This window comes from Festucalex cinctus, chromosome 12 (assembly GCF_051991245.1).
Source record: "Festucalex cinctus isolate MCC-2025b chromosome 12, RoL_Fcin_1.0, whole genome shotgun sequence".
Lineage (NCBI taxonomy): Eukaryota > Metazoa > Chordata > Actinopteri > Syngnathiformes > Syngnathidae > Festucalex > Festucalex cinctus.
Window position 1 is genome coordinate 28,976,723 of NC_135422.1, and position 12,759 is coordinate 28,989,481.

Sequence of the window (12,759 nt, forward strand, 5' to 3'; positions counted from 1 at the left end):
GGTGATGTGTTGGAACCCCAGCCTGGTCCATTTCCTTCAACTGGCTCAAGCCATGGCCCTGCTTCTTCGCTGCGCTCCAGACGTGCAGTGCACCCTCCAAAGTACCTCAGGTACTATGTGCTGAAGTAATCTTTTGTTTGTTTGTTTTTGTGTTGCCACCTGACTGTTGCTCCGTTGTGTTACTGAAACGGGGACGTTTCTTTTTGTGGGAGAGGGAGGAATGTAAGATTCAGACAGGAGTAAGATTTAAGTTAATTTGTTAACTCTTTGACTGCCGGCCATTTTCGGAAAAGGTAACCCCATACTGCCAGCTGATTTACAGAATTTTACCGATTTTTCAAGCTCCACAGAAAATGTTGTGTTAGGACTATGGAAACGAGGATACTACCAGATGAAAGATTGAAGTCTCATCTTTCATCTAAAAAAAAAAGTTTGTTTCTACCTTATTCGGATCTTCAGTAATCAACAATAGAAAACAGCTTCGTTTCACCCAAATCCTCTATTTTCTTCCAAAATACGGAGAAATCAAGCTTTTTGTGAAACGATGTTATTTCATGCACTCTAGTGAATTTGGCACTTTTTTTTTTTTGCATGAGTGATTCTACAAACACCTAAACTTCTATAAAACACTACCCCAACAATAAAAAATGTTTTTTGATTGCAAAATAACAGTTTATTTACATGCAACAGTAGCAATCAGAACAAACAATTTGGAAAACTCTTTGCAAACTATTTACACGTGCGCAACAGTTTTTGTCAGTCTGCTTCTGCATGGACTGATTTGCGTAGAGGTTGGTATGATGAACGATGTGCTGGAGAAGTTCATCCGTGATGAAGAGCTCCAGGATGTCAGCTGGCAGGTGGGAATTCAGCTCTGCTGCAGCATCCCTTGGTCCTGGTTTTGCAGCAAAGGGGAAGATGGTTGGCTGCCAGCCAAATTCATCAACTTCAAGCCAGCCAGAATCTTTGGGATCTGCAAATATACATTTCAATATCATATATTATTTTAGAGGAGTGTGATGCAATGTGTGTGTGTGTGTGTGTGTGTGTGTGTGTGTGTGTGTGTGCGTGTTTACCTTTTTTTCTTGGATATATTGGTTGATGCACATTCTGTAAATTATAGAAGACGTTTACCATGAAATATTTTATTAGTGCTGTGGAGAATCTTTTCTTTTTACCTTTGTTCTGCTCACTGTGAGAAGGGTCACTTTGGGCCCTATGAGGAGGAGCTGAAAGAAACATATACAATTACAATACAATCGAAAGACTTTCCTTTTATTGTTGCGGTGTATTGAAAACGTTTTTTTTTTTTTTTTTTTTACCTTTCTTTGTCGTAGAACCAGCGGTCGGACGTTGCTGTGAGCACGATCTATAAAATATACATTCACGTTTGTATAGGTAATAGATGTTTTAGTGTACAGTGTATCAGCACATTTACACACGCTGCTAGCAGATCGCCCGAAAAGTAATCTTACTAGCAATCTCTTAGCATGTTAGCGCTTACCTTCACGTTCTTTGGAAGACTGTCCAAGACTGTCTTGCATCGGACCCATAGTAGTCGTCATCGTCCGATGAAACGTCATCTGTGCAGACGTGCTCGGTTGTGCACCACTTTTCTCCGGTGTTAGCATCGCTAGCCGGTGGGGCCTTAGGACGTTATTAGCATCGCTAGCCGGTGGGGCCTTAAGGCCTCAGTATGCTTCTGCGAGAGGCTCGCGTCGAGGCGTCACGTTGGAGCTCCGCTCGTGCGTTTGCCTTCCGACTTGTGCGCAATACACATCGGTGTCTGCTGGAGTTTCACACCAAGTCCCGCTGTCGCTATGGCTGGGCCGCCACAGAGTGGCGATTCCTCTGCATTTTATGACGGATTCAGGAAGTTCAATTTAATTCGGAAACACGAAACAAAGCCGGGGGGAGAGTAAGTTCATCACCGTGGCAATTAATTATTGCCAATTTGCACCGGTGTCGGCCGTAAACTCGCCAAAACACAACAGCCGTGCGCTTAGCGAACAGTTTTTTATTATTTTTTTTATTTTATTTTTTTAATTGTTGTTTTCCGCCTCTCGTCCCAGGCACATATCCACATGCACAGCCGTGGTCTCCGAGCAGGGAAGTCGATTTGTTGCCTTCATGGAAACTATCTGGGCGGGGGGCGGGGAGAGAGAGAGAGAAAAAAAAGAAAAAACGCCATCGAACGGACCAATCAGAAGCGAGGGACGCCCCGCCATCGACGTGCGTCCAAGGATTGGCGACGTGTGCACGTCGGCCGGCCACGAGCGACGCAGCACTTAAAATTCATGGCTCGCGTCGATCATGTGATCGACGGCGCTCATCGACGCGAGAGCAAACGTGGAGGCATAAATTAGGCTTTAGGACGTGGTCGAAACGGCCGCGTCACCGCTTCAACTATGACTTAACCCCGTCATCACTGTGCTCTTGAGCACTGGTCGATGCTTTTGAGCTTTGAAAATAAGGATCAAGCGTGAGCTGCTTGCCATCTGTAGCCTTTTTTTACTCCCTTAGCCAAGTTAGCCATTCTCTCCCCCTCAACACTCTAGCTCAGCCTCTCTTCTTCTACTGTTGTCTCCTACCCGATCTTGTCCAAAAGACTCATCACAGCCATCTAGTGGCCAGGAATACTCATATAGTAACCCGATCGGCTTGATACTTGGAGCACAGCTGCCCAAGGCTTTCTTCCACCCGTTTCCATAAAAAAAACATAGTCGACGTCAATTAACGTCTATGGCGGCGAATCCTAGGATTATACTGAACGTTTTTAAACGTTTATGGCGGTCAAAGAGTTAAAATATATATTTACTTATACATTTATGTTTCGAGAACTATTATTTACATTTATATATTTTGGTATTTTTTTCGATACCATTAGCTAAATTGATGTGGTGAATCTGCTATTTTCATTTACTTGCATTTACTTAAGTTAGCTGGCTCCTGATTGGTTAGGGTTGGTCAGCTGACGAGTGTTCAGGAAGTGTGGTGACTGTCGCTACATGTGTGACTAGTAAACAGCGTTGTTACAGAAGAAATCCGTCTCCATCCTGCTTTCTCATTTTCTTTTTTCTTTTTCTTTTTTTCTTTTTTTTTTCTTTTTTTTTTTTTAACACCAAGTGTTGATGCTTAGTGCCCACTAGAAATAACTCTTAAGGAGTTAGTGAGTATAGTGTCGTATAGTGTGGTATGCTCGAGCCCACTAGCAGCAACTAGGTTCCTGACTATATAAAAATAAAAACAATCAGATACAAAATACCAAATACAGAAGCAGCGAAAACAGAAGTTGTAACGATGTGGTGGCTCTCGTTAACAGGCAGAATCTTGGCAGGATTAAGTTGCCAAATTAAGATTAAAATATTATATGTACATAGACCATATTTGTTTAAATCTTGATACTTGATTTTTATTTAAGGCAGAGATTTTTTCCATTGAGATATAATTTATTAGTAAGTTTAACCAGTGGTCGATATTTAGAGATTGTTTATTTTTCCAATTGACAAGGATTATTTTTTTAGCAATAGTAAGGGCTATAAATATAGATTGGGATTGTTTACATGGTAGCTCAGTTATTGTTAAGTCACCTAGTAAACACAATCTTGGAGATAAAGGAAGCCTATAGTTTAATATATCAGCGAGCTTTTCCAAGATTTTAGTCCAGAAATGCAGCACTGGAGTACATGACCATAAAGCATGAAGATAAGTATCGGCAGTGTTTTGTGAGCACTGGAGACAAATGTCAGAGTCAGAGAGTCCCATTTTTTTCATCATATATTGTGTAATATATGTTCTATGAAGTATCTTATATTGGATAAGTTGCAAATTTGTCTGTTTGGTCATTTTAAATACATTTTCACAGATTTGGGTCCAAAAGTCTGGTTCCGGAACTATAGACAAGTCTTTTTCCCATTTTAAAGTCGGTAAATACGTTTTATTTGTGTATAAAAATAACTTATATATTTTTGATATTTTCTTTATTGTTGTTGGAGAAAGCTTTATAATATCTTTAGCTAAGACAGGCAGTTGGAGCGTATCCTGAAGTGTTGGGATTTGTTTCTTAACCATATTTTTAACTTGCAGATAATGTAAGAAATTTAAATTTTTTATTTCATATTTCTGGACCAAGTTTGTATACAATATAAACTTATTATCTGAGAAAAGATGATGAAGGTGTGTAATTCCTTTCTGCTCCCATAAGCTTAAATGGAACGACTGATTATTAAGTTGAAAGTCGGGGTTATGCCAAATGGGAGAGAGCCCACAGGGCGCCAATTGGAAGTTTGTAATTTCTAATGCCTTCCACCAGGCAGTCAGGGTGGCGGCTATCATTGGGTTTTTAAAACAATTATGTCGTTTTATTGATTTTGTAATAAAGAGTAAATCTAACAGTCTAAGATTATTACAATCCTTCTGCTCCAATTCCAACCAACAGTTAGTATCTCTGTTGGGTTGTGTCCATAGCACAAGATATTGTAGTTGATTAGCTATATAATAGTACATAAAGTTTGGTGCCTCTAAACCTCCTTTAGATTTACTTTCCTGAAGAGTAGATAGACTAATTTTAGCTTTTTTTTTATTCCAATAGAATTTTATGATAGCAGAGTCCAGCGATTGGAACCAGTTAGACGTAGGTTTAAATTGAATCATTGAAAATAAATAATTAATCTTTGGTAAAACTTTCATTTTTATAGTAGCTATCCGTCCTATTAAAGAGATCGGAAGATTATTCCAGCGCTCCAGATCACTACGGATACTATCCAATAATGGTAAAAAATTTAAAGACGTTAATTCAGTTAACTTTGGTGAAATTTTAACACCTAAGTATTTTAAATTACCTGTAGGAAAGGAGTAGTGTGGATCCTGACTTGTAGGATTCCATGAATTTTCTGTGATAGGTAATAATGTTGATTTTGTCCAGTTAATAGAGTAATCTGATAAGTGAGAGAATTTAGTTATTAAGTTAAATGCTTCCCCTAGCGAGATAGCAGGTTCTTCTAAATAGAGTAGTATATCATCGGCATATAGATTAATTTTATGTTCTATTGTCCCGGAGTGGATTCCTTGGATCCGTCTATCCTGACGTATAGCTAATGCAAGCGGCTCAATAAATATAGCAAATAATAAAGGAGACATTGGGCACCCTTGTCTTGTTCCCCTTTGTAGAGTAAAACTCTGTGATGTAATCCCATTAGTAGTAACTGTAGCTTTAGGAGAATCATATAATATTGAGACCCATTGAATGAATGACTCCCCGAAGCCGAATTTATTTAAGACAGCAAAGAGGAAGGACCAGTTAACTTTATCGAAGGCTTTTTCTGCATCCAGCGAAATAACAACTGCCTTTTTATCATACCGCTGTGACATACTAATCAAGTAAAAGAGCCTCCTAATATTATTAGTAGAATGACGACCTTTAATAAAACCTGTTTGATCGCTATGAATAATTGTCGAGATTACTGTCTCTAGTCGAGATGCCAAGGCCTTAGCGATAATTTTAATATCGGTATTAATTAGTGATATCGGTCGGTAACTTGACGGGAGGGTGGGGACTTTTTCTGGCTTTAATAAAAGTTTAATTGCTGCTATATTCATATCTTGACGTATATCACCCTTACTTTTAATTTCAGTTACTACTCTTAGAAATAATGGAGCAAACATTAACCAGAAATGTTTAAAAAATATAGCCGGATAGCCGTCTGGACCAGGTGCTCTGCCATTAGGCATACTGTCTAAAGCACGATACAACTCATCTATAGTAAGCGGGGCATCTAGAATATCTTTATGTTCAATAGATAACTGAGGTATATTTAAGCTATTTAGGAATACCTCAATATGTTCAGGGTTAGGTCTATTAATTTCTGAGTATAGATTTCGATAATAGTTATAAAAAAATATGGTTAATTTCTTTTGGTGATTGTGTGCATTCACCATTTATATCTTTAATAGCCGTTATAAGAGATTTTTCCCGATTCCGTTGAAGTTGATTTGCCAGGAATTTACCTGATTTATTATTATGTTCAAAATTATTATATCTCAACTGTTGTATTATAAACTCTGTCTTTTTAGATAACATGTTGTCTAACTGTATTTTTATATTCTGTAGTTCTATCCATATTTGATTATTTTGGTTTAATGCATATTCATCCGTTAGTTGTTTAATTTTATCTTCCAGGTATTTTTCTAATTTTTGATCCTGTTTCTTTTTATAAGTTGAATATGATATAATTTTCCCTCTAATTACCGCTTTTCCTGCTTCCCAGAGAAGAGATGGAGATATATTTGGAGAGTCATTTATTTCCAAAAAATCTGCCCACTCCCTTCTAATAATTTTATCAAACTCTACGTCTTTCAGTAATGAGATGTTAAAACGCCATATCGGGGGAAGTTTAGAGTGAGAGAGACTGGTGCATGATCACTTATAATTATAGAATGTATTTTTATAGCAGTTTTATCAACAATAGAATTATTTGTAAGGAAAAAATCAATTCTTGAGAATGATCGGTGCACCGCAGAGAAGAAAGTAAATTCCTTCTTAGTTGGGTTTTGAAGTCTCCAGCCATCGCTGAGGCCAAAATCCTCCATATATTCATCTATTACTTTAGCGGATCGTAATCGCCTTGTATATATCGTATTATTAGAACGATCTATTAACGGTATCACCCTTACTTTTAATTTCAGTTACTACTCTTAGAAATAATGGAGCAAACATTAACCAGAAATGTTTAAAAAATATAGCCGGATAGCCGTCTGGACCAGGTGCTCTGCCATTAGGCATACTGTCTAAAGCACGATACAACTCATCTATAGTAAGCGGGGCATCTAGAATATCTTTATGTTCAATAGATAACTGAGGTATATTTAAGCTATTTAGGAATACCTCAATATGTTCAGGGTTAGGTCTATTAATTTCTGAGTATAGATTTCGATAATAGTTATAAAAAATATGGTTAATTTCTTTTGGTGATTGTGTGCATTCACCATTTATATCTTTAATAGCCGTTATAAGAGATTTTTCCCGATTCCGTTGAAGTTGATTTGCCAGAAATTTACCTGATTTATTATTATGTTCAAAATTATTATATCTCAACATATATATAGTAACAGGACGGCAAACGTCAAAAACGGATTTATGGCCCCCATAAAACCAAACGTCAAAAGCTGATTTATGGCCCCCATAAAACCATTCAGAACCCGTTATTTCGAATTAAGCCCCGCCCCCTTCCGCCTTCTTAGCCAATCAGAAGCCGTTATTTTGAATTAAGCCCCGCCCACTTCCGCCTTCTTAACCAATCAGAAGCCGAGGACAGCTCCTGTCAAAATTGATTGATGACATCCTGCACCCCCTCCCCACCCCCCTCACCGCCCTAGCCAATCAGAAGCCGAGGACAGCTCTTGTCAAAATTGATTGATGACATTTTGCACCCCCTCAACAAACATATGTTTTCCGGTCCCCCCTCCCTTCCCCTCACAACCCTAGCCAATCAGAAGCCGAGGACAGCAAATGTCAAAATTGATTGATGACATTCTGCACCCCCAACAAACATATGTCTTCCGGTCCCCCTCCTCCCACCCCCCTCGATTGATGACATTTTGCACCCCCAACAAGCATATGTTTTTCAGGACCCCCACTCCTCCCACCCCGCCTGTGAACATATGTTTCCGGTCACCCCATCACCCTCCCCATTGTATATGTGCTTCCGGTGATTCAAGATTGTGACAGGAAGGACCCCCCCCCACCACCACCACCACCAGCTTTGAAGTCGGGGAGGAAGCGCTCCCCCCACTTTGCAAGACCCCACCATAAATCGTCATCCTCTTGTTAAAAAACTTTTCATCCAACTGATAGCTCTCCTTCATATCATGTCACAGGAAGGACCCCGCCTTTTGAAGTCTTGCAGGAAGCGCGTCCCACCACCTTAGTGATACTTCACACTAAGTCGTGCGATAGGAAGCGCCCCCCTAGCGCCTCTATCGGGTATGTGCGTGCGTGAATGTAAAATAGTACGAGGCTCTCTTAATCGAGTTTAAGTGTTGTGAATATTAAAAAAACTGTTATCCATTTGCTTCTTGTTTTTTAAAATAAATAAAAGAAACTTACCGGTGTTTACGGGTACGAAGTTGCGTCTCCTTTTCGACGGTCGTGCGTAAAGGGTGGTTATTTAACCCATTTCAGAAGACGTCTGATATTGTAAAAACAGTGGAGAGGTCTGAGTGTCACCCCCCGCGGTGAACAGCACCATCTAAAGGTCAAAGGATGTTACAGCCTATGATTAAGAGAGGGAGGTAGGTATTAGAATGTGATAAGTTTGTCTGTATTTTTAATTTTAAATAGAGTGAGGCATGAAATTAATCGGTTGATGTTTTGTGCGTTGTCTACAAAAGTAAATTAGGGTATTAAAATGTTGATAATGAATGTAAAACCTAAAAATTTGATTCAAAGGTATTCAATTTGTAAATTATACATTTTGGACGACGGAACAATGTATGGCATTAGAGTAGCGAAAATTTGTTTACCTTTTTTTTTGTGTGTTTAAAAAAGATAATAATTGTACTAGTTTAAAAAAATACTGATTTCTGGAGAGAATATGTAATCACAAACTCAGGTAGGAACTGCATGTGGACATTATTGGTCAGACGTCTGCTTCTTTTTAAAACTAAGAGAATTGAAAGTATGAAACTTTGAGTTTCTTGATACGTTAATAGATTTATACTCTACTTAACCCTTAATCTTTAATCTTAAAGCCGATCTTTGCAACAATTTAACCAAAATCAGCTTCTTATTAGTAGATTAACACCTTAGTCTCTTACAAAGGGTATTCCTGTAAGCCCTTGGCTAATAGTTTTTTAGAAAGGATCCACGGTTTGAATTTATGACACCATAGATGTATTTGTACATGAAGAAGGGTGTGTACACTTTTATTTTAGGGCTGTAGCAATTCAAAATGGAATTTTCCACATTTACCAGATTTAAAGACATACTTATATGTTATCCTAAATCTGATTCACTGTGCAAAATAATAATACTAATGACGCTAAATCACGAAAATACAAATAATTCCTATAAAAAAAAAGAGGAACCTCACGGCGAGGCGTTGCCCAAGTTCTAGTTGTAAACCTGCTTTGGGCATATACATTTTCTACAAATGTACCACTGAGAATATTTACGAGCTTGTAAATAAAATACTAAAGGGTTACCAACATGAAAAATTAAATTTTTTGAGCTTTTAGCTGTGTTAAAATGCTCTTACCTCACCAAATACATGACCGAATTGGAGTTTTCCTCCATTCGCCCCTCTCTGAGAAATTCTGCTCTACAAAACACCACGAGCTTGTAAATAAAATACTAAAGGGTTACCAACATGAAAAATTTAATTTTTTGAGCTTTTAGCTGTGTTAAAATGCTCTTACTTCACCAAATACATGACCGAATTGGAGTTTTCCTCCATTCGCCCCTCTCTGAGAAATTCTGCTCTACAAAACACCAGCCCCACCCAACCTGAGAAAACAAGCAGTTGGCGGTCTTTGACATCATAAGGTTACCCTCTCTCACATTTTTGTCGTACGTCTAGCTATGTATTTTATGTTTTTGAGCTGTTGTATATAAGATTGCGTTGTACATAAGAATTTTACCCTCTCTTACGTTTTTGATGCGTTACAAAACTAATAAATGTACTGATTTTTTTAAAAAAAGGATTAGGCTTAGAGAAGGTGTTGGTGGCACTCTCATGAGCAGAGCGCGCAAGTTGTTTTAGCCCCTCTGCAGATGCGTAGACGTATAAAATGTTATTTTTCTGTTTCTAGTTTTGTTACCGCTAGTGCTATAATTTGGGTCTATGCGATTTTTATCGGATGTCTCTATGTATTTTTGTTGTTGTTTAAGTTTATGAGGTTTGTATATACGAATGCGCTGTGTGGAAATGGGTTTTATCCTCTATCGTTTTTGTAATATTTAAAAAACTAATAAATATACTGGGTTTTTTTTTGTTTTTCTTAAACTGATTTATGAAAAGGACTTGTAATCGCAAACTCTTTTTTTTAAAGCAGTAACTGATGAGGAGGAGGAGGGGCAATGTATTGTGGGGATCATAGTTTTTGAAATCTTTAAGTTGTTGAATGTAAGAGTCTTCTATCTTGATGTTAGCCTTTTTATCTGAATATGTATGAATGAAATATCTTCTAATTATTAGCTCGGATTCTTTCAAGGGATAGCCCTGTAACCCTTAGGTTAGTAGTTTTTTAGAAAGTATCCGGGTATGAAATATGTTTTTATTGTGTTAGGAATATGGCGCATACGTGAAGAAGGATGATGTAGTTTTATTTTTACTTTGTTTCTGTTTTACTTTTTATCTGATTATGTATGAATGAAATATCTTCTAATTATTAGCTCGGATTCTTTCAATGGATAGCCCAGTAACCCTTAGGTTAGTAGTTTTTTAGAAAGTATCCGGGTATGAAATATGTTTTTATTATGTTAGGAATATGGCGCGTACGTGAAGAAGGTACGTCTAGCTATGTATTTTATGTTTTTGGGCTGTTGTATATAAGATTGTGTTGTACATAAGAATTTCACCCCCCTCTTACGTTTTTGATGCGTTATAAAACTAATAAATGTACTGATTTTTTTTTAAAAAGGATTAGGCTTAGAGAAGGTGTTGGTGGCACTCTCGTGAGCTGAGTGCGCAAGTTGTTTTAGCCCCTCTGCAGATGCGTACACGTATAAAATGTTATTTTTCTGTTTCTAGTTTTGTTACCGCTAGTGCTATAATTTGTGTCTATACGATTTTTATCGGATGTCTCTATGTATTTTTGTTGTTGTTTAAGTTTATGAGGTTTGTATATACACGAATGCGCTGTGTGGAAACGGGTTTTAACATCTATCGTTTTTGTAATATTTAAAAAACTAATAAATATACTGTTTTTTTGTTTTTCTTAAACTGATTTATGAAAAGGACTTGTAGTCGCAAACTCTTTTTTTTTTAAAAGCAGTAACTGATTTAGGAGGTGGAGGGGGAATGTATTGTGGGGATCATACTTTTTGAAATCTTTAAGCTGTTGATTGTAAGAGTCTTCTATCTTGATGTTAGCCTTTTTATCTGAATATGTATGAATGAAATATCTTCTAATTATTAGCTCGGATTCTTTCAATGGATAGCCCTGTAACCCTTAGGTTAGTAGTTTTTTAGAAAGTATCCGGGTATGAAATATGTTTTTATTATGTTAGGAATATGGCGCTTACGTGAAGAAGGATGATGTAGTTTTATTTTTTGCTTTGTTTCTGTTTTAGTTTTATAGGTGGGTGAAGGCATCGTTTTAAGGTGCCAGGTGTATTTTGTGCAAATAATATATGGATACTTACTTTTTATTTTTGTTACCGATAGTGCTTTGTTTCGTGAAACCCTTATGTTTTGTTTTGTTTCTTGTTTTTTAACTTACCCTTCGAGGATAAATAAAACGTCTTTAGACTTATCGCTAGCGAAGATGTAGCACGTTTAACACTCTAAATAGTTTTATCGCAGCACGACGTATTCGAACTAAGAGATCCCAAGTCTTTGTGAGTTTTTTTTTCTTTTAAATACTTAGAAATACCCATTGTTAAATTAGCCTATAAGATATTATTGAATATGATAGTCTGTAAGATTAGCTATACTAAATCACCCCTGGGTTTAAAACACAAAACTACGAGATTTAATCAGAGCGTAACAATCTACCGCGATGATCTTTTTTAATCTTAAAACCGCTCTTTGCAGCAATTTACCTAAACATATAGTGAACAAACGTGTATCTTGTATGACTAAGAGACATTTAACTTTTGATTGAACGATTTATTTTTTCCTTACGAATCGCGCTTACTTTCCGATGGTACGCGTAGGTAAACAATTTTTTACACGCATATTTACACATCGGGACTCTTTAATTTACCTACTACGCGTGGGTTTTGTTTTTTTTGTTTTTGTTTTTTTTCAGGAATTTGGGAGAACACGCAAAGTCTACCCAGCAAGGCCGGAGGTAGGCCTCGGTCTCACAACCCTTTATGCTAAGAAGCCAGCTAACGTACCGCCCTGATTGTGAAATAACAGCTACTATATTACTTAATTTGAATGAATAATATTATTTAAGACGTCTACCCATCTAACGCTTTAAAAATAGCGACATAATTCAGATAAAAATATTATTCGTACTATATTGTTTTTTTTTTTTTACAATAGTTTCTGAGTTCTCACAATAGGTGTTTGATGATACTATTTTATAGTTTTATGTTTTTCTTACCAGTATGATTATCTTGTATTACATTTATGACGTTTCGCTATCATCCTAAAACGCATCTTTGCATCGTTTTAAGATGGCCGGTGTATTTTGTACAAATAATATATGGATACTTATTGATTTCTGATCAATTTTTACCAAATTTTGCTTTTAGAAGTACGTTAGTTATTTGTATATGAGTGCGTATTCTAACTTTCCCATTCACTTCTTGGTTCCATTCCATCACCCCCTGCGAGACCGGACTCGTCTACTTAATATCACTAAAGTCTGTTCAAAAATCATTGGACACCCTGTCAGAGCCTTATCTTCCTTTTGTGACCGAATCCTGCTCGATCCCTCTCACTCACTTCATCGAATGTTTGAGTGGCTTCCATCATCTCAGCAGGCTAAGACGCCCCACTCTGACAAACACACCGACGAAGAAGGAGGAGGAGGACTACGTTTGTCCCCAGATCACTAAAATCTCTTGAACAGTGACCCCCCCATCCC

The 12,759-nt window shown here is 37.3% G+C and overlaps 2 protein-coding genes across 3 annotated transcripts in view; both read right to left on the bottom strand.

The window, feature by feature from the left end:
- The window catches only part of rrh (retinal pigment epithelium-derived rhodopsin homolog), a 200,405-nt gene that overhangs the window by 25,496 nt on the left and 162,150 nt on the right, over positions 1-12,759 (bottom strand). The gene's annotated exons all lie outside the window — the stretch shown is intronic.
- Positions 651-2,684, bottom strand: LOC144031871 (uncharacterized). Of its 2 annotated transcripts, XM_077539357.1 has the most exons (6): positions 2,377-2,384; positions 1,505-1,690; positions 1,323-1,369; positions 1,179-1,229; positions 1,077-1,110; positions 651-973 (listed from the first exon to the last, which is right to left on the bottom strand). In XM_077539357.1, exons 2-6 carry the CDS (start codon positions 1,629-1,631, stop codon positions 678-680), a joined length of 555 nt encoding a protein of 184 aa, XP_077395483.1. In that variant the 5' UTR covers positions 1,632-1,690; positions 2,377-2,384; the 3' UTR covers positions 651-677. The 2 variants fall into 2 exon arrangements, with proteins under 2 accessions (XP_077395483.1, XP_077395481.1); XM_077539355.1 differs by having other exon boundaries at positions 1,505-2,684.